This window comes from Equus asinus, chromosome 29 (genome assembly GCF_041296235.1).
Source record: "Equus asinus isolate D_3611 breed Donkey chromosome 29, EquAss-T2T_v2, whole genome shotgun sequence".
In the NCBI taxonomy this organism is placed as follows: domain Eukaryota; kingdom Metazoa; phylum Chordata; class Mammalia; order Perissodactyla; family Equidae; genus Equus; species Equus asinus.
The window spans coordinates 18371464-18393321 of record NC_091818.1 but is presented as its reverse complement, the minus strand read 5'-3'; the positions used below and the strand labels follow the sequence as shown (position 1 = coordinate 18393321).

Genomic DNA, 21858 nt, shown 5'->3' with positions numbered 1-21858 from the left:
AAGTTTTCATAGGGAACCTATTGCCAATATGGATAAAACATATACCAAAAATTAGGACAAGGAGACCTAGTAAAATTCATAATGACACATGCCAAACAAGTTCTCAATAAAAACATACATCTTAAATCAAAGGTAATCCCTGTTAGTTGAATTGGCCCAACTATGTCCCAAATGACAATAATTCGGAACTGATTACTCAGTTTAAATAATCATAAAGCACTGACAACACTGCTCGTTAATTCTCAAAAATATTACCAAATCCAATTTCATAAAAGTCTTCAGGATGTATCAATGACTAATGTGTAAGTCCAAACTCAAGCTAGAGTTTATAAAAATGCTTAAATATCTATCAGAATATAAACATTTTACCTTTTCACTACCAGCTAAATCAACCAGATAAAGTTTTCCACTCAGCTTCTGTTCCGTTTGTGTGTTCTCTTGTTTTACATTAATAAGAAATATACTGTGACTCCTAGAGCTATGTTCATTCATATCTGCAATGAAATTACACAAACAACTATAAGCAAACATGGCTCTTACTAATGATTTCTTTCTTTTTTTTCTTTTGAAAAGAGAAATGCATTTCTTTCTTTTAGGACATAAAAAGGCATCACACACTGAACCACGGCTCTCTACGCACTCCTCTGATAGTGCTGGGGATGCATTCCAAGGGAATGTTCTCAGCTGCCCAGCTGGGTGATGCAGAATGTTTAAAAATAAAAATCATAGAATTCTTTTAAGTTAGTGTTTCAGTTTTAAGCAATTAATTTTTCTTAACTTATAAATAGCAATATTCCTTTTCTTTATAGAGATCATCTTTGAATTCCTCACATCCTCATATGAACTAAGTTTTACACTCACCCAAAACAACATAAAAATTTAATTTTATTTCTTGGAATTAACATACACAAAGTAAAAAGAAAAAGTGCTTAAGAACAAAAAATTGATTTTTCCAAGTACTTTTTCTTTCCAGTATTCCTTCATTTATTTAACAAATATTTGTTATACTATGCACAAGAGAACTTTGCTATGTGCTAACACACACACACACGACACTGCCCCTACTTTCAACTCAATTATGGAAGATGGCTATTTTTAACAAGAACAAAACTTATACACTTTAACATACATTAACTCATTAAATTCTAACAAAAATACCTGCTATGATTACATCCACTTTATAAATGGGGAGAACTGAGGCAAAGAGAAGTTAAATAATTTGCTCAAGTCAGACAACTGGTAAATCGAGAGGGTGGACTTCGAAATCTGGCTTATTTTCTGGTCTTTTAACCATTACAGTGAATTTCTTCTCTTAGGTATTCTAAGCCAGATACTTGTATCTTCCTGGGGTGGCATACGACATATGTTTGTATTTTCACTGAGAGGTTAATTCGTCTAAGATAATCAGAAAATATATGTGCTGAGACTAAAAGATGGACAAGTGGTTGGAAATAATGGTGGAAGTCATTAGTTAATGTCCTTCCAGAGAGAGGATCACAATGAACTAGTAAATGAAGACTGGAATGTTCAGAAAAACAGTCATTCAGAATGCCTGGAATACTGGGTAGGTAAAAGCAGATGGTGGTGCCGAGATAACAAAGTACGTGCTGCAAAAGCTAACACCCCGCATGTGCAGAGACATATAAGTGAGGGCCACATGTGCCACAGTATGTGGTTTCACCTTTACTGCATAAGAACAGGGAAGTCATGAAAGTTCATTTTAAATATATGTGATGGGGGATGACTTTAAGCAGGAAGATTACTTCAAAATTACTGCATGGTTTAGGCAAGATCATTACAGCTGGAAATAAGGCTCCTGCTTCGGGGAGATAGAGGAGAAGGCGTAATTTGAGGAACGCTAGGTGAACAAACAGGAAAAAGTGATTTAAACAGGACTTGAAAAGGTAGAGAATTCAATAACAGTTGCCAGATTTTTTTGCCTTACTAATAATCTCTAAAGCATTATTTTACAAAGGAAAGTCTTAGAATTAATCAACTTGATAAAGATATTTTAAGGCAGTTTTGTAACTTAAACTAGCGTTAAAAAATATTCTACTTACTTGTAACTGCTACATGTCTGTTAGATTTTCCTTCATCTATGGTATCCATAACTTCATCTGGACTACATACAAAACGCTCTGTGCATCCCTGTAAAATAATTTTTTTAAGTATGGATATTTTATTAAAAAATTTTACTAGAGGGCTTTTCTAAACAATCATTCTACATTTTAAGTACCTTTACATAGGGAACTCGATTTTTATCTTCATGAACTGAAAGGTTGGTCTTTGAAACTGAAAAAGAAAAATAAATAAATTAGTATTATTTTCCTAAACTCTAACACTGGCTGTGACATAGCTAATTCAATTGATTGTTTCCTTTCCTGAGCAGCCTAATAACAGGCCAACTTTAAAAATATGAAAACATCACTATTAAAGTAAGACCCTGTAAAAACAGTAGGAGATTTAAAGACAAAACAATGAAGCAATACAGAATTTTAGGTCCAGTCCAACTTCTATCACCAACATTTGGAAATAAGAACATTAAGCCAGAGTGGTTCAATGCCCAAGGACAATATATATCTAATTGACAGCTGAGAGAAGACTAGAACTCAGGAGTCAAGCTCTCTAATTCCAGTCCAATGCTCTAAATTACTATTTAAGAGGACTCATAAATATGTGCTTTAAATAATAATTATTCTATATGTCAAAAGGCATTCAACTAAAACTTTAAAAGAAAAAATTTTAAATGTCTGTTTCCTATAATTCAAGTCAATTTCATATAGTTTACCAAGAAATGGTCTCACATCCACTACTAAAAAAAGTAATGTGATATTCTAAAACAATCAAAGAGCAAGAATTTAACTTACCATCTAAGAGGTCCCTTATCTTATCCAAATAAATTTCAAAATATGAAACCTAAAAGACAAAGAAACAAAAGGAAAAAAGCTCAACCAATTAAAATTATAAAATAATTTATTCACTTATTCAGTAAATATTTATTGGGGTCCAACTGCCAGGGGGTCAGAGTTACCAACAACACAGCCATAGCTCATATTCTAATGGGAAGTCCTAAATTAGCTTACATAACTAAAAAGCAATTTTCACTACAAATATATTCACCTAAAATGAATTAATTAAAGTAGCAAGAACCTTTGAGTTCCACACTAAATGAATTCCACACTAAAACAAACTCCTTTATTTTACGTTTAAGGTCAACTAATGGCAGATGAAGAATCCATGTTTACTAACTCTAATGATCTTTTCACTATATTTGTCCATAAAATAATTTTGAAAATATTTAAAAATATTTTTTAAAAGGAACTTAACATTTATTATGTTTTGGAACAAAATTTATCCTAGATGTAGAATGAAATATAATCTTTCCCCAAAGATTTTACCTTAATATGAAATTCCAAATTTTCATCCATGGAGTAAATATAATTAAAAATATCTTGCACAATTCTTGGAATAATACCCATGCCTTCTGGATCATGAAGTTTACCCTAAAGAGAAAACAAAATTAGACTTCTTAAACAAACTAGAAAGTACGAATTAAAATTCAAAACTTTTAATCTACAATTTACAATCAATAGAAGATGGGAATTCTAATTACTGCCATTTTGGGGAGAAAATGGCTCTACAAATATCTAGAAAACCCAATTCAACTATTACATATTTTGTTAAGTTACACATAAATAGTCTATGTCCACCACATGGGTTACGAACTGATCTTAGCTTTTTATTTAATCATTAGATTTAGATTATTCACGCTTGTAAATGAAACATTCTAGGAAAATGCTTTGGCTTCCTTCCATATACACCTGAATTATTCCTTCTACTTGAAGTCAAATTCACAGAAATGGTAGGAATGTCCTTTCTCTACGACTTTATGAACATGAGTAACGTGAGTTACACTAAAATAGCATTACTTTAGATAGTACGCTCAGATAAACGGTAAAAGCAGATGCTCTGTAGCAGTGGCAGACGATCAGAGGCTGTTTTCCAGAAGCAAAGCTTGATCAGGTCAACATCTATTATTAACAGTGGCACCGATAATTGGGCAGACAGTCTTACCAGAGAAGAGTGGCAGGTAAGGTGGGGGTGGGGGGAGTTTCAGGGAAAGGAGGAGAAAATTTTAACTGCTCTGAATAGAAGTGAAAATATAAACAATCAAAATTTCAAAATTTATCATTATTATAAAGTGACAGAAAATTTCTATTTAATTCTAAAATATTCATAATTTTGTGGTTATGCTAACTGATAAAACAAAGCTAGATATAATTTCACTATTCAAATTCAAGAACTAATTAAGATTCCAACGTTACCTGTATATTAGTCGTATAAGAGAAACAAAGAATAAACAAAGATGTTTAAGCACGGTAAAATAATTTCACAAATAATGAATGAATGTACTGTCTGTACTCCAAATCACCTCCAAGTACAGATTATAAAATGTTACCTCCATTGTGTGTGTCTTCCCAGAAGATGTCTGTCCATATGCAAATATTGTTCCATTGTATCCCTCAAGTACGTCTATTGAGAAAATAAGGGATTTTATATTTCAGGGGATTTTTTTTTCCTCAAGCAAGATTCATAAGAAATTACTTAAGAATGTTAGAAAACACTAAAAAAATTCACACACACATTAACCCTGTTTCTTATCCATGCATAATCAAATTTGCATAAATATTTGCAGGAAGAATGGTGAGGAAGATTTAGATTTTCTTTACACTAATATGAAAGATTCCATCAAAACCAAAGTTTGGTACATAAAAGATTTATAAAGATAGTAAAGGAAATAAATAAGACTATATTTAATAGTAGTTTTCTTAGTGATGGTCCATCTAAGCAATTACTTTCCTTCCAGCCCAGATTATTTTCTGTGATTAATAGCAAACAAATTTTAAATTCCATAGCCTATAATCATCTCTTATGTCAATGTACATCTCAAACAACATTACATCTGTATTACAAAGCTTTATGTGATCTAAAAGAAAAAAATGCTCTGCTAATTTACATATACATACAAATTAGCTTTTAGAAACAGGACTACTGATTTGCGGTTAACTCATGGTTAAACCTCACAAACCCATCCTTCCTCCCTACACACAATGTAACAAGCCCAGTCCTACCATAAAATCAATCATCAGAAAGTTCCTGTGAAATTAAAAAATATCTTTTTTAGCCCTTTGTGTACCACAAGAACAACCATTAACATTTAAGTATCTTCCTGTACTAGGCTGAAGGGGAAAAAAGGGAATGTGAGTTAATGAGAAGGTGACTTGACTGCCATCTTTCAGGGGCTCCGTTCTGTTTTGCTTTTGCTAACAAGAAAGGTACTACGAAATTACATTCCATTCTAGAGGAAACCTCAGTAAAAAGAGAAGCCTCTACTGGCAAGAGCAGACGGTAACAGTGGAAGGTAAATTAGCAAGCAAGCAATCTTTGTTTTTTTAATTGATGATTTAAAAAAAAAAAGAAAAGGGGACCAGCCCTGTGGCCGAGTGGTTAAGTCTGTGCCCTCCACTTCAGTGGCCCAGAGTTTCACTGGTTTGGATCCTGGGTGCGGACCTGGCCATGCTCATCAGGCCATGCTGAGGTGGCGTCCCACACAGCACAACCAGAAGGCCCTACAACTATGTACTAGGGGGACTTTGGGGAGAAGAAGGAAAAAAAAGATTGGCAACAAATGTTAGCTCAGGTGCCAATCTTTAAAAAAGAAAAGAAAAGCAAGAACAATCTCAACTTTGGGCACAACTAACTAGATAACAGATTTCCTACATAAACATTTATTAACATGAAAAGAAGGCATCAGTACTTACTTCCCTGGGAAGATTTTAACAGACTCGAACATTTGAAACTTTCCTTTAAAATCTTTTCAGTTTTATAAGAAGGGAAGCAAAATAATTTCAAGAATCACATTTAAAATAGATGGGATTACAGTACTTCTGTCAGCAATGCTGAAGAAATCATCTAGAGAAAAAAGCTCTAGAGGTTTCCAATTCACCTCCTGTATATATAATCGTTCTCAGAATGTCTACATCATACCCTGTTTAAGATCTTTGGATCAATCACACAAAACCTAAGCATAAATTCCAAATTTTTGTTAAATCTATAAAAGGTCCATTCATGATATGATCCCCTTATCTACAGCAACCAGCACAATAGGTACTTAAAAAACATTTGTAGGTGAATGAACATGCAACTTTCCCAAGATCCTATTAGCAGCATATATCTATATGATATCAGAGTACATCTGTGTTATGTGAAACTATATTATACAAAGGCTCCCAGGTTAATAAATGTAAGCAACACATTTGTATTTGGGATTTCAAGCATAACTTTAAAAATCTCCTATGTTTACAGAGATTATGGAATATCCAACATTCAAATATTTACTGAGCACCCACTATGGGTGCAGGGGAGATAAGAGCGACTGATTAGGTGATTTCTAGATACATCAAGTTTATCACTAAAATAAGAAAATTTAACCATTTAGAAAAATAATCCCTTCTTGCCTACCTTCAAATCCATTCCTGACTTTGCCTTCTATAGTGATTTAACCCCCGTTTTATTACTAAAAAATCTAAACATACAGAAAAACTGAATGAATTTTACAGTGAACACTCCTATAACCACTACCAAGATTCTACCATTAACATTTGATCATTTTAGTGTTTGCTTTAATTATGTATCTATTTATCTTTTTTCTTTTTTTTTGAGGAAGATTAGCCCTGAGCTAACTACTGCCAGTCCTCCTCTTTTTGCTGAGAAGACTGGCCCTGAGCTAACATCCATCCATGCCCATCTTCCTCTACTTTATATGTGGGATGCCTACCACAGCATGGGTTTTGCCAAGGAGTGCCATGTCCACACCTGGGATCTGAACCGGCGAACCCCGGGCCGCCAAAAGGACTGTGCGAACTTAACCACTGCGCCACCGAGCCTGCCCCTATTCATCTTGTTTTTTTAATGCATTTCGAAGTAAACTGCAGACTTCCACCTAAATACTTCACCATGCATATACCCTTAACTAGAATTCGGTCTTTCACAGTTTTATTTCTGAGGTAAAATTAATATATAACGAAATGCATATACTTTAAGTACAAACTTATAAAAAAATACAAATAATACTCATCTATTTGAAAATCCTAGAGAGCACACATCCATAATCAGACAAAATTAGGCACTTTTCAACCTGGCTCTTGTTTGCTTTTTCAGCTCCATCTCCCACTACCTTTCGTCTTACGCTGCTGTATAGGTTGGTAAAAATGATCAAATCTGACAATTTCATATGGCTCAATTTCAGTCATACCATAAAGTATGTACGCAACAGTACTCTCAGGGGGTCATGCCCTAGCCCATGTGTCTTTTCTCTGCCTGGTAGGCATCCCTCCCTCTCCTTCCTACTCTGTGCATCCTTAGAGACTAACTCAGGCTTTTCTTCTTCCTCCAACCCAACTCCACAACCCACTTTCAAATGAATCTGAGTAACAGTCCCACCTGTGTGTTCTTATAGCATCTGCAGCTAATCATAATACTTATCACTTGTATTGCAATAGTCAATTTACTTGTCTGCCTTCCTTAACAGTCTGTAAACTCCTTGAGGCCAGGACTGTGTTAACTCCTAGCATAGTGCCCGGTCCCTAGGAGGTACTCAAATGCTTGCTACGATCACTAACACACAGCATCTCCTTTTTAAATATACTTTTGCTGTTCTTGTGAGAAACGGAGGTGAACAACTATGGATAAATATTACTTCTGCCCCACTTTGTAAACAAGAAAAACATATTTAATACGTGAGACAACTGCACAACACCTTCTGAAAGTCACTTAATCTCTCTGAACTTCGGCAAAACGTCTGCTTAGGGGAAGACTGAGAATTAGAAGACATCATATAAAATTATTATTGTTAACATCTGAGAGCATACAATGTCCCAGGCTCTAATAACTTTTCATATATTAAAGTATTTAATCCTCACAAAACCCTACACAAGACACTTTTTTAGTTCCTTTTTTACAGATGTGGAAACCGAGGCAGGGACAGGGTAAAATAATAAGATGGAGCTGGGATGCAAACCTAAGACAGTCTTGGGTCCAAAGACATGCTCTTAACCACTATACTATATTCTCAAGAAAACCAAGAACTAAAATATATGGCAGGCTACATCTGAAAAAGTTAGAGGTGGATACCATGGCAGACAGTCCAGGTCAGGAAGCCAGGGTGGGAAACAGAGATCTATGAAGGCCTGGTCTGATGCCTGGCATAAAGGAAGTATTGAATATATAACAATTACTTAATACAGGGGAAACAAACTTGCATATATTACTCAGATTCAGAATTCAAGAGAGAATACAGGTGGGTAAATCTTGTTCAAAAGAAAAAAATCTATCTAATGCATCTATAAAAAGGGAAAGGTAACAGCCCCTATATATAATAAAGTTATGCAGTTGTATAGAAATTTATAAAGCAATGCAACCTCAGTGGACTGTCAAGGGCCCAGAGAGTACTAGCTGCCTTCAGGTCATTCCTGGCAGCTTGCTCATCAAATCCACATCGCAGAAGAAATACCAGCTGGCCCATCATTTTGCTGACTGTTGCCTCCCAACAGTTTTTCTAACCACGGTCTTCCCCCAGATCTGTTTGCCAATGACTGTCTAAAGTCCAATCTGCCATGTATTTAATTGGTTTCCTGTTCTCACACCACACCAGGCACCTATTCCCACCTCATCTCTCTCCTTAAATCTATGTCTCTACTGGTAACTCTCCCACGTTCACATCCTTGCCCAGGACCAGACCCATTAACTACTACATCCAAGCTCCTCCAAAATGGTAGACAGCATCTGTGTGAGATAAAAGGACGACATCATAGTCAGGTGATATTTTTCTAACATAAACCACAAAGCTGGCATAGAAGCAGGAAAGAGACAGTGAGAGAAAGCTTCTACTGTAACAACTGCTTGGAGTCTAATTTTGTAGAGTAAAAATATCTTAGGCTAGAAGTTATCCAAAGTACAATTATGACTGATTACATTAAGAAAATAATTCTCTAAGAAAATAGAGGAAACAAATAGCACCTGATACCTGTTGTGTGCTTACTTTCTACCACGCCCTGGGTGAAGTATTTCTCTTCATAATCATATTTTTGAATCCTCACAGTACCCATATTTTGCAGAAACGAAAACGGAGACTTAGAAAGGTTGGGTAACTTGCTAAAGTCAAATAGCTAGAAAGTGTCAGGGCCTAGAATCCAATCTAGGTTTGTGTGACTCCAAAGCCTGTGCTCTTAACCATATGGCAAAGAACGAAACTGCTATTCAGAACCTGGTTCCCAACAGTAAAGCAGGAATTTGCTGGTGAAGTAAAAGCGACCAAAATTTTGAGAAAAGGAGGGAAATTGGAGGAAGAGAATGACGTCACCTTAGAACTGTAAACAGTAATAAAACAGAACAAAAGGTAGTAGAAACCTGGACTTCAGGACAATAGATTTCAAAGAGGTCTGAGACAGGGAGGTATGAATCTATTATTAAAAGACTATATAACCAAGGATGTACAAGAGATAAAAATCAGTGGAAAAGCATGAGAAAGGTAAAAGCTTAGGATAAGTTAAGTCTTACAAAAACAAAACAAAAACTAAGGCCTTAAAAAGAGCTTTTAAAATATTCAGAGAAAGAATAATGAATGAGTAGACCTGCATTGCCTAGAAAAATGATACACTGTTAACAGATGATGTAAGACAGAGGTATTCCTATTTTATTACCATCTTCTTCAACATTATCCTTAGAACGGAACAACAGAATAAACACTGACAAGAGAGACTTTAAGGTTGAGGTGGGTAGGACAGCCAAAGAATGGTTTTAAATAAGCCCAAGTTTCTAGTTCTAAGAGAATTATATTTCATGGATAAAAATCCCACAGCTACCATAGGTAAGTTGTAAAAGCCACACAAAGGGGCTGGCCTGGTGGCATAGTGGTTAAGTTTGTACACTCCGCTTTGGCAGCCCACAGTTGGCAGGTTCAGATCTCGGGCTATGCTGTAGAAGCATCCCACATACAAAAGTAGAGGAAGATTGGCATGGATGTTAGCTCAGGGACAATCTTCCTCACGAAACAAAAAGCCATAGAGAACAAAGGTAACAGAAGATGACTAACTTGTAAATGTTATATTTATTTTCTAAAAGGGAAAAATGATAGATTCCTGGAACTACAGACAAGTATATCAAAATTTCACTAAGGAAAAGCTATCGTTGAACTAACCTCATTTCCTGTTCGGAGAGGGTCACTCAACTGATACTTTGGGGAAATACCACAGTCATGCACCAAGATTTCATAAAAGGATCCAAGTTTCATCATATGGATGATGCTGACAAGCTAAGAACTACACAACTATATAGGTAAGAGAATCTGAAGTTGGTTGAACGCCCAGTGCAATTTCATTAATTACCAACAATCTTATTCGGCTTTTAAAAGATCAGGCGAAGGACCATGGCCCTTGAAGCATTTTATAAATGATTTAGAGTAATATTTTTCAAACTTCGATGTCTTTAAATAAAGATCTTTAAAACAAAACCTTCAATGTTCTTGACACAACAGACTTATCAAATATGCTGATAGCCAACTTAGATCCCTAGTAAGATAAATATAAAATCAAAACTCAAAATATGATCTAGAGCTAAAATCAACAATATGGAATTTGCATTTTAAAGGCTTGCTTTAAAAATTTAAAAACTTCAATATTCAAGTATGGATTGGGGTTTAATGTTAGCTACAGCAGATGTGAAAAAGATCTGTATATTTAAATTGCCCATGAGTTCATGAATCAATTAACTTTATATTATTAAAAATGCTAACGTAATCTTAGGCTGTACTGATAACAAAAGTACGTTACAATCAAAGAATGTAATATAACTGTGTTTCACGATGGACAGACCCTTTGGAAAATGATTTGATGCTTACAAAAAACATGACACTGCCTATTCCTCTTTGTTGCAATCATTTACAGAATCACAAGTTAATTCTCCCTCATTTTATGAAGATTTCAGCATCCAGTCCACTGTCTCTCACCAATACCATTCCTGTTCTAATTCTTGGTGGTTTCAATGTCCATGTAGATGATCCCACTAAAACACCCTGCCTCTCAGATCCTTGACCTAATTTTCTCCATGAACTTGTCCTTTACTCCTCAGATGCCAACTCCATGGTCATACTCTAGACCTTTTCATTACTAACTGTACTGCCTCTCTAATCTCAATTTCAAGTATCCACCTCCCATTACGCCTTCTAGTACCCTAATGCCAACAAACTTTTGAGTCCACTCAGAGTATATCATACTAATCTTACACCTTTTTTCACTGTCCCTCAAACCCACCTCCAAGCCCCCATGTCCTCCTTCCCCTCACCCACCATTCCATGACTGACCATTATCATCACTCTCTTACTCTCTTGACTACATCCTCAATTCTCTTGCCCTTCTTTCCCTCTTTTGTACTCGTCTGGCAAAACCCCACCTGGGTAAAATTCAACTCTTCTGGCAGCTAACCTCAAGTGAGCCCTTAATGCCACCTGGCAATACTGCCCCATTTCCCTAATCCATTCACTTCTATTGCTGAATGACTTCATATCTATTCCTAGAACCTCCACTCCAGCTTCACTCTCATGACTGTGCTCCCCAAATCACAGACAAAATGAATTAATATGAAGAGAACATCTACATTTTCCCTTCATCACACCTACAGACCTACTTCTATCCATAAACTCTATCTTTTCTCCTGTTACTGGATGAACTATCTGTGCTCCTTAATCTTAACCTATCCACTTTTATACTGAATCCCAACCCCTCTACTCTGGTGCTGCATAAAGACAGATACGGCCTTAATCTAAGAAGCACATTTTAAAAATTAGATCTGTCAAAAAACAGAATAAAGCACCATAAAGTAATGGCTATTTAACTATAAGATCCCTTTGATAAAAGAGATTTCTGTAGTAACTGGAAGTGCAGAAAATCACTTAATACCCTCGCAGCTCTAGGAGTCTATGGTTTTAGAAAATATAAAATGAAAAATATCCTAGAATGGGGCTGGCCCCGTTGCCCAGTGGTTAAGTTCGTGTGCTCCGCTGCAGGTGGCCCAGTGTTTCGTTGGTTCGAATCCTGGGCGCGGACATGGCACTGCTCATCAAACCACGCTGAGGCAGCGTCCCACATGCCACAACTAGAAGGACCCACAACGAAGAATATACAACTATGTACCAGGGGGCTTTGGGGAGAAAAAGGAAAAAAATAAAATCTTAAAAAAAAAAAAAAAATCCTAGAATAAGTTAATAGTATTAACTGGGATATACATACTTTTCTCACCCTTGGCAACCCCTGTTAAATTCCTCAAGGGTTTCTCTGTTGACTACAAGATAAGTCTTTGGGGAAGGAATAACAATGGAATGGAAGAATGATAGACTGCCATTTTCTACTACCGTTTAAAAACCTGTCTAGCCATTTTGTCTTCATTCTCATGCTGTTGTATTTCTAGAATTGCCACCTTAGAAACTCTCCAGGGAATATCTAATAGAAATGCATTTTCCAAGAAGCATGTAACACTATAATTTTTATAATACCCTTCACTAGGTACTGTATATAAACTAGATCATGGAATTTGAGCAATAGTATGTTCACTAATGGTATTTACCTTTTTATTATTTAAACTTTCTTCCGCAATTAACTAAGAAGGAGCATTAAAATGAAAAATAAGATGTTGGGTAAATGGGAAAGAGCATAAACAAAATTTTACTTATTGCTGGGACAACTCAGCAGGCTACGTATATTTACCTTTAACAATCTTCTTTGCACAGTCATTATACACTTGCTCTTGAGATGTATTTGACTGGAACACCCGATCAAATGCATAAGGCTTGGACTGAAAAACAGAAACAGAAGTTTCAACTACACAAATTAAAGGTGAATGAATATTTTTAAGCTCCTTTAAAGATGTCATCAGATATTTAACCTTCAAAATAGGATACCTACTACACATCACTTCATGTCATAGAATCTTTGTGGAAAAGATCTTAGGGATCACCAAGTACAAATCCACTAGAATAAACTCCACAAAACCAAGAATGTCTGTTTTAGTCTCTGATGCAGCTCCAGGGCCTGGCACAGTAACTAGCACTACTATACTAGGCCCTCAAGTTTTGCTCAGTGAGTTTTTATTTAATGAGCATCTACTCTGGCAGGTCTTGAGACTATTTTCAATACTAACAGCACTTTGCAGATAAGGAAACTAACAGTCTTTGAAAGGTACAAAAGTCGTTAACGACAAAATTAAAATTAGAACCCAAATCTCCTTTCAGTTGAGGGCTCCTTCCATCACTCCATTCAGCTTTTCAGTTTATTCCAACAGCTTTTCAATCATTAATTCAATCAGCAAATATTTATGGGATGCCTATTTTGCCAGACACCATGATAGAATGACCAAGAGAAATTTACTCTCGACTTTAGTGGAACATAAGTAATAGCAGGTCAGACATCAGACAAACAATTAAGTGACTCGAATTTTGACTTCGAATTCTCATAGAACAGGGTGCTATGAGAGCACTTAACAGGAGAACCTGAGTCTGGGGAGAGGCAGAAGAATGTCAGGGAGATACTCTGGAGAAGAGATGTTTAAGATCTGAAGAATAAGTAGCACCTAGCCCACTGTCGTTCTCTTCAGTATTAGTCATGAGGGAGGGTGAGTGTGGGAAGTAGTCTAGGCATTGGGAATAGGATGATTAAAGATCCTAAGACAGAAAGGAGCTTGTAGCATTCAAGAAATAGAAGGAAGTTAAGTTTGAAGTATAAGGAGCAAAGATCAAATGCAAATGTCAACACAGTGAAAAAGACAAATAACATCTTAGTGTTATTTTGAAAATAGTTTTCACTTTGTGGGACCCCTGAAAGTATTTTGGGCCTCCACCCTTGGGGATGCATTTAAGGAACTGCTGATGTAGTTTGAGAAGGAGCCCAGAGGTGCAAAATAAAAAAAAAAAAAATCACTATAGACATTATAGAGTATAGCATGCATGCAAATCAAAGAAGAATTTTTGAGGAGGGAGTGACTGTGCCAAATATAGCTGTAAGGTCAAGGCAAAACTGAAAAATATCCAATGACAAAGGTCAGATTGGAATGTGTTGAAAAAAGAATGGGAGGTAACCAAGCAGAGCAGAAATCTGGCTGTCACTCTAAGGGAGGTATTTTTTAAAGATGGGCAAGACCGGAGTAAGTTTACATGCTTACAGGAATAATCTCGTAATCTAAGAGAGAAAGTGGGCATGTAAAGATGAGAGAGAGGGGCAAGGGGGTTCTGGGTATTTAAAATTAAGTGTCTCCCTGCTCTCTAGTCTCTTCTAAAGGAAAGGAAGGAAGCTGGGCTCTAAAATACAAAACAATCATGACTCCAGAAAAAAAATCCTTTACATTATAGAAACACTTCCTAGCTTTCGGCTAAAAAAGATCTTTTTAGAAGCTATATGCCATAATCCCCTTCCCAAAGCTTGGAACGACAGTAAGAATGAAGCCGACACTCTCAAAGGGCTATCCAAAGCCATTCCCAATTCCCCTTCCCCTTGCCACGGACCACTAGATAGTTCGGAAAGCTAACCACCTGCTAAGCCTAGTCTCCTTGCAACTAGTGGCCACATGACCCAGTTCTGGATACTAGCAAGTAAGTGATGGTCTGCTGGGAGGTCTCAGAGAAGGGTTTTGTTTTCCTGATAAAAAGGACCATCTCAGCTGAAGCTGCCCTTCTCCTTTGGGGAATGAATGCCTGGAGCTGTAGCACCCGTCTTGCAAACATGACAAATATGATGATGAAAAGTCCTAACTAAGAATGACAGACGATAACGAGTTAGTAAGTAATAGCAATATAAAGGCTCATCTCCAGACTTTTTATATGAAAAAATAACCTCTTATTTATTTAAATTGCTATTAGTTGTCTGTTTTCCTTCTGCAGCTGAGCACATTCCTGAAGGATATACTAAGATGACCTCACTTTGGTGTCTCAATATCTAATTATTCTTTGGCTATAACATACATAAAAGTGTCCTTTTGCTAAGATGCTATTGACACATTAATATTTAACACTACAGGTGTGGCTAAAAAAAGACAGTCCATTCTTTCACTGATTGTACAAGATGTGTTCATCATAAACAATTCTAAAAACAAATACAATCAAAAGAAGAATAACCACCCAGACATAAATCATGCTAATATTTTTTCTATGCAAAAAGAAAGTTAATTTTCCCTCTTTATTTATCCAGCAAACATATATTTAGCACTTACAAAGTATTAGATATTGTAAATGAGTAAAAAAAAAGTACAATTTTAGAAATTATACTTAACTAACAGAGACTGTAGAGTTCAAAGAATAGAAAATAAAGCTGGGAAAGTCTTGAGTACTAAGCTAAGATGTATACTAGGATCTAATATAAGTGATCAAGTAACGATAACCAACTGAAATGGAGATAGCCTCTAGCGTTAAAGAACTCACAACCTGGTAAACAGTCAAGAAGAGATTGCAGTTAGCCAAAATATATGTTTAATAACAGATGTGTAAAAAAATAGTATGAAAACAACAATTAAACTGATTAATTCTAATTTTGCTTGCAAGAAACAAGTTAATCAATAGAAAATAAGTAAAAGTATGAGTACAACTGTATCCATCCAAAATGAGCCAAATAATAAAATTTTCTTAAACATTTAAAGAGTAGAAAGAACATAGACTACTGAGCTTTAAGTCATATCTCCATTTTCACATCAATAAAAAACAATGCTCATAAACCATTCAGAAAGAGATAAGCCAAAAATAATGGGCAATAATCAAGCCTGCCTCAAAAGTACTTTATGCAGCTGTTCACTCTAGCACCACTCCACAGCAGATACACAAACCACCACTACAACCTTACTAAAATAAGAATATGAACAGGCAAAAATAAGAATAATCAAGCAGGTATTGAGTGATTTTTTAAAGGTGTTACATCACCGTTAAATAAAAAATTAAGTGCTTAGCATTAAGTTGACAAAACTGTCTTAATCCCGAAACTAAATTATAACTTTATTAAATAAGGCAAATGTTTAGATTAGAGATCTAGCCATAAAGTTACTAACCGACCCTGGCTTTCTGGGATGAAAACAAGACTTCTAAAACATAAAGACTATTTCTAATGGTCTATAATTAAGGCACATCTCGTAACTAATAATCTGTCAAATAAATTAAACAAAGGAAAACAATATCTGGATATCTATATTTTAAGACCTTGGTTCTTTAAAAACCTGGCCTTGAAATGTACATTATGTAGCCTTTATTTCTATGAAAATTCAGGGATACTCCAAGTCACAAGATGCATTCACATCTAACTTAGACTTTAAGAGGACAAAACCAAATAAGAATAAGTTTATCTGAACTGCAACCATATCTTAGATTTCTTAAGTGAAGTGGTTCCTGTTGGAGTTTGCACAGACCAGGCTGAACACCAAATTTGGTTATGAAGGATACCCTTCTGGCAGGGATATGCCTTTCTCTGGAATTCTGAATAGTGATCTTCAGATCACGTGGGATTATATCATATTAAATTTTCCTTAGTTTGACACTGATTGTGGGCTAACATTCCACAATTGTAAAGGTCTGTGATGATGGCTCCTTCTCTTTCAATATCACTGTTAAGGAAATCAGGATCAAACACCAAATCATCATTCACTTGAAAAGGGACATCATGTTGTGCTGTAGGCAAGGAACTAGGTAAGATGATCTAATTAAATTTATTCTCCTCTAATTTCAATGAACTCCAACAGCCTGTTTTTGGTCCTGGCAGCCTCTACAGCACACCATATGAGGAACAATCATTAGTAAAGATACCTAATGATGTAAAAGTGCATGTTCCACTTTTATGACGCATAGATAGATACAGGAGTAATTTTTTCTATTGATATTTTCCCCGATGTTTTCAGCAGGCTCACTTGAACTGCATAAGGTGTTTCCTTTGTCCCCTCTTTCTTGAGGATAAAAACTTCTCTTATTTAAAGCAAATAGATTCTACCTGCATCACCTAAAGGTTTTAAGAAAATAATTCATTTATTTCATGCAACATGTGATTATTCATAGCACTTCACCAAGAACATAATTTCAAAAAAAATCTAACTACAAAACACAGAGGAGTCGCATTATATTAAAATCCCGTTACATGCATAACAAGAAACAAGTTTGGACAAAATACTGGAAACTGAACTTAGATGAAAACCAGAATGCTTAAGTTATTTTCTACATGAGCACTGATTATACTTATAATTTGGTAACATTATAAACTAAAACTTATTCTTCAAATTTTGATTTAACCAGAACACTGTTTTTAAATAATGTTTAAAATAATTTAATTTTAAATGCTGCATTGCAGCAATTCCTTCTTAAACTATTTTGAATCACAATCAGGATCCAGTAAAACGAACAAAACAAACCAACAGACAATTTTACCTAGAGACTTTCTAATTTTACTCCTCTGAGCTGCCCTTATAAATTCCCAAACCTTTTATAATAATAAAATAGTTCATTTAAAAAAATGAATGAGACTTACTATATGCAAAAGATTAGCTCCTGCAAATAATGAACTAAACATGTTGCCTTACATTTTTTAATGCTATGTTACTCAGCTGTACTTTTGCTTTTATACTTTTTTAAAAAACCAGACTAAAATGTTTATCAGTTTACCTAACGGCCAACTAACTGTGCATTACTGACTCACAACTCAACTACCTATCCATTATTTCTAATATTATCATTTCAATTTATTTATATTACTAAAGAAACTTATATAACGAACTTACAACAACTTTATCCAAAGGAAACAACCTAGAATAAATGTGTGCTTCCTGTGGTAACTATTCCTCTTCATTTGACTCTTTCCTCATATTATATGTCATATTTGGGCTGCATCAGAAGGTTGCTTTCTAACCTAATCTTTATGCATTTTGCGAATTCTAAATTCTAGCATTCCAACAAATGAATCTTAGTGATACTTATAGATGTGTAAATACATACATACAAGTCTGAAGAAATATGATATTCCTGATACAAATCTAAAAGGAAAATAGCTTTGATGTGTCAACCACTGTTGAGGTCGAGTAATCAGAGAAACGTGGTGAGATACTGGCAGCCTCTAGTTTGCCCACTAACAACGCAGGCCTTGCAAGCTTCCTCTGATTCACGTAAAGCATGTCATCCTAAAGAGAAAGGACTGCCTCTGTGCTTAACTTCTTGGCCTCACTGTGATGTCATTTATAGCCAGAGTTTTTGCGGACTTGTTAACAAAGAACCAGCCTGACAGTCTTCACAGGAGGAGCTCACAGTTGTTAGTAACCTAACGACTTGTTTGCCAAAAGCCGACAGAGCAACTCTGACGCCGTGACATTCATTTTCTAAAGCTGAGCTTTGGAAACTTTCACATAAAAACTCTAAAGAACTTTCACCTATCTCAGACATCAATACTTTTAATCATCAATGTCCCATCTCCTGTGACCCCTCTGTCCTATTTCCGAATTAAACTCTCCACAAACAATACGCTAAACGTGGAATGCCATGAGAGAAAAAAACATTAAATTTTTTTTAACCGTGAAAGCAATGTAGAAAAAAGTTCTGCCACATGGCATCTACCAAGAAAGATGAACTTACGTTTTAGTCACTGTTCCCTGTTCTGTATGCAGTTTCTTACTGTCCATTGCAATCTCCTTGAACTGGGGATGCTCTTTTCAGAGATCTCTCAATACCAGAGCTCAGACTTCAAAAAAATCAACCTTACATGCTGGTCTTCCTGACCACGATCCAGCCAACTCCGGTTGTTACGTTCTGTATTACGAAGGGACAATATGGCACCACGCCTGGGATTACCAAAATCAACCTTCTTCAAGACAGATCTTAACTGTAGAAGTAGAAATCTAATACTAACAACAAATCTAGTTTACTGGTCAAATTTTATCTTTTTTTAAAAGCTTGCTTTTACCACACTTTGATGTACACACAAAAAGTTATCACTCCTCCCTAGGCACACACTTGACTCAAACTGAATTAGCTAGATTTGCTGGAAGATCAGACAACACTGATCACTCAGATTTTAAAAGAAAACTCACGATTTCTTTCTACAGTCGTCGATTAGTCACTTTCAACTGGTGACATGAAACTGCCTTCATCACTCGAATGGCGGTGGGCACACCTCGGGGGTGCAGGGTATTCGCAGTGGTCTGGCCGTTCTTCCCCCTCCCGCGGGGAACAACACAGCTCGGCACGCAGCGCCGGCTCTATAAACCGAGCTCCTGACTGTCGAGGGCGCCGGAGGGCTGGCTGGTCTCGGAGCTCCAGGCTCCGGGCTGAACTTGACCCTTGCCCACTTCACGACCGGCAGACGCGGGGCGCGGCCAGCCACCGCCCGCACCCGCGCCAGCAGGCGCGCCGACACCCGCGCCCGGCAAACGCGCGCGCCCGGCTCGCTCCCCACAGTCCCTCAGCGCCCAGGCGGGGCGTGTCCCCGGCGGCTGCCGGCGCGGAGGCCCGGGGTGGGGGCAACCGGCGCCGGCCAACTCCCCGGGCTCTGCGGCCCCTCCGCTCCCTCCGCCCGCGCCTGCCACTTCCCCGAACGCCAGGCCCCGCCAGGCCCGAGGAGCGGGACGGCTCGGGTCACTCACCGCGATCATGACCGTGTCTTCTCCCTGAAACTTGGCGACGTACTTATCGCCGCGGTTCACCTCAGACTCGTTGAGAGGTCTGAAGCGACACATCACTTTGATGTTGCACTCGGCCGGGTCCGCCATCTTCCTTGCTACCGGGGCCGGAGGCCGGGAGCCACTCCCCGCCGCTCAGCCTTGGAGGCAGCGGGCCCGAGCTGAGGGTCTGGGCTCGCGAAGGCCGAGATAGGAGAAGTTGGTGCGCCGCGTGGCGCGTTCCCCCGGCGGGAGCGGCAGCGGAACCCGGACTCGGAGCGCCGGCGCCGGCAGCCGTCGCCCTGAGGCTCACTTCCGATCCATCATGGCAGCCATGGCGGCGGCCCCGGGCGGGGCGTCAGGGGCTCCGCGGCCTCTCCCTCGCCGGCTGGGCACGCTGCGGGGGTTCGGGGGCTTCTGGAGGCCGGGGAAACGGCCCCCTCCCTCTTCCTCAGAGAGCACGCCGGGCCCCCAGTCCGCCCGCCCGGCCGTCCGCTCGCGGCTGCCGCCCGATCACTCCTGAGGCCGCGGAGGGGCGACGGCACGGTGGGATGGGCGGTGCGGCGAAGCAAGGCGCAGGCGCACAGGCCGGGAGCCCCAGCGACCAATCCGGGCGCCCCGGCGACCAATCCGCGCGCCCCGGCGACCAATCCGCGCGCGCGCCGCCGCCGCTCGCCGCCGGGGTCTCGGATTTGAGAGTTACCGGCCGGTCACTGGGCTGGCGCTTTGCTCCACCCGCCCTGCCCGCCGAAGAATTCCCCAGAGCTGGGGCAGACGAGCTTAGCATCTTTTTCTTTAGACGCGAGGGATTCGTTATAACTATTTTATGTTGTAGTTTGTTTAAATAAAATACTGCAATCCTATAAGGAAGGGTTTGGTTTCTAGTCGGTCTGGACGTAAAATTGATTCCTGGGGCCGCCGGGTGGCCGAGTGGTTAACTTCGTGTCCTCCGCTTTGGCGGCCCAGTGTTTCACCGGTTCGAATCCTGGGGGCGGACATGGCGTTGCTCATCAGGCCACGCTGAGGGGCGTCCCACATGCCACAACTAGGAGGACCCACAACTAAAAATACACAAGTATGTTGCGGGGGGGGTGGACTTTGGGAGAAAAAGGAAAAATAAAATCTTTAAAAATAAGATAAAATCTTAAAAAAAAAAATTGATTCCTAGCCCACCGTTTTAGAGCGCTTTGCCAGAAAAAGGATTTGAATGAGGGGTGGGGCATGACTCTGGTTAAGTGGTTGCTCTATCCTGAGAGAGTGGGTTGGATAGATAGGAAGGGGAAAGAAAAAGGGGATTTCTCCTAAGGAATGAAGTAGGTAGCTGAAGAAACATCCAAGAGTAGGAGGAGATGGGAGAAGGCCCTCGGTGAATCGGGGGTCCCACTTCCCTGGGAATAAATAAACGTATGGAACTGTCAGTCCCCACACTGTAGGAATGACTGGCCTGTAGTGTAAAGATGGTCTTAAAAGGCCTGGATAACTTTGTGGATTACACGTCTAAGGAAACCCACTCCACAGCTGATTTCGCCTCCAATTTTCAGAACACGGATACCATAAAGGCTCTTCACGTGGAAGTGGCTCTGATGTGCTGTGGAAGGAGAACTGCAAAGACAGGAACCCTTCCTCTGGTCCCCAATTTTTGTTTGTAAAATGAAGGATTGAACTATGAAAACCTTCAGTGCCCTCTCTCCTCACGAAATCATCCTAATACCTCCAGAAATGAATCCATAGTCCAACAAATTCAGGTTTATGGATCCACTGCAGTGAGGGAGAGCTCACACCAGAGGAACCACGGGATGTCTCGCCAAAGGAAAAGATGAAGTTGTTACTGGGCTTTGGGGGAAGTGTGTGGAATTTAGGTAAAATTTGAATGAAGCTGTGTTTTGATAAGTTCCAGATAAAGCAGATCTGTGATATCAGGGCTGAACTACAAGTGGACCCAAGATCCTGCTTCCTTGGAAACTACAAAGTTGAGATAGTTGTGGAATGTAGTCTTCAGAAACCCCTTTTCCAAAGCTCTACACCTGGTTTTGAAATCAATCGAGGCTGTTTCTCTTGGTCTTAGATCCTCCAAGCGAGAGTGGTATGTTTTATTCTTACTGATATAATTTCAAACAGCAGTTTCTAATAGAGTATGATTTTAGA

The 21858-nt window shown here is 38.4% G+C and overlaps 1 protein-coding gene across 1 annotated transcript in view; it reads right to left on the bottom strand.

Moving 5' to 3' along the window:
- The window catches only part of KIF5B (kinesin family member 5B), a 43307-nt gene extending 22974 nt beyond the window's left edge, over positions 1 to 20333 (bottom strand). The window contains exons 1-8 of the mRNA XM_014851769.3: positions 19699 to 20333; positions 12819 to 12906; positions 4460 to 4533; positions 3399 to 3503; positions 2868 to 2916; positions 2237 to 2292; positions 2061 to 2148; positions 370 to 494 (exon numbers count right to left, since the gene is read on the bottom strand). Of these exons, the coding sequence (XP_014707255.2) occupies positions 370 to 494; positions 2061 to 2148; positions 2237 to 2292; positions 2868 to 2916; positions 3399 to 3503; positions 4460 to 4533; positions 12819 to 12906; positions 19699 to 19824 (711 nt within the window). The 5' untranslated portion in view covers positions 19825 to 20333. The remainder of the gene's footprint in view (positions 1 to 369; positions 495 to 2060; positions 2149 to 2236; positions 2293 to 2867; positions 2917 to 3398; positions 3504 to 4459; positions 4534 to 12818; positions 12907 to 19698) is intronic.
- Between the last annotated feature and the right edge of the window lie 1525 nt (positions 20334 to 21858).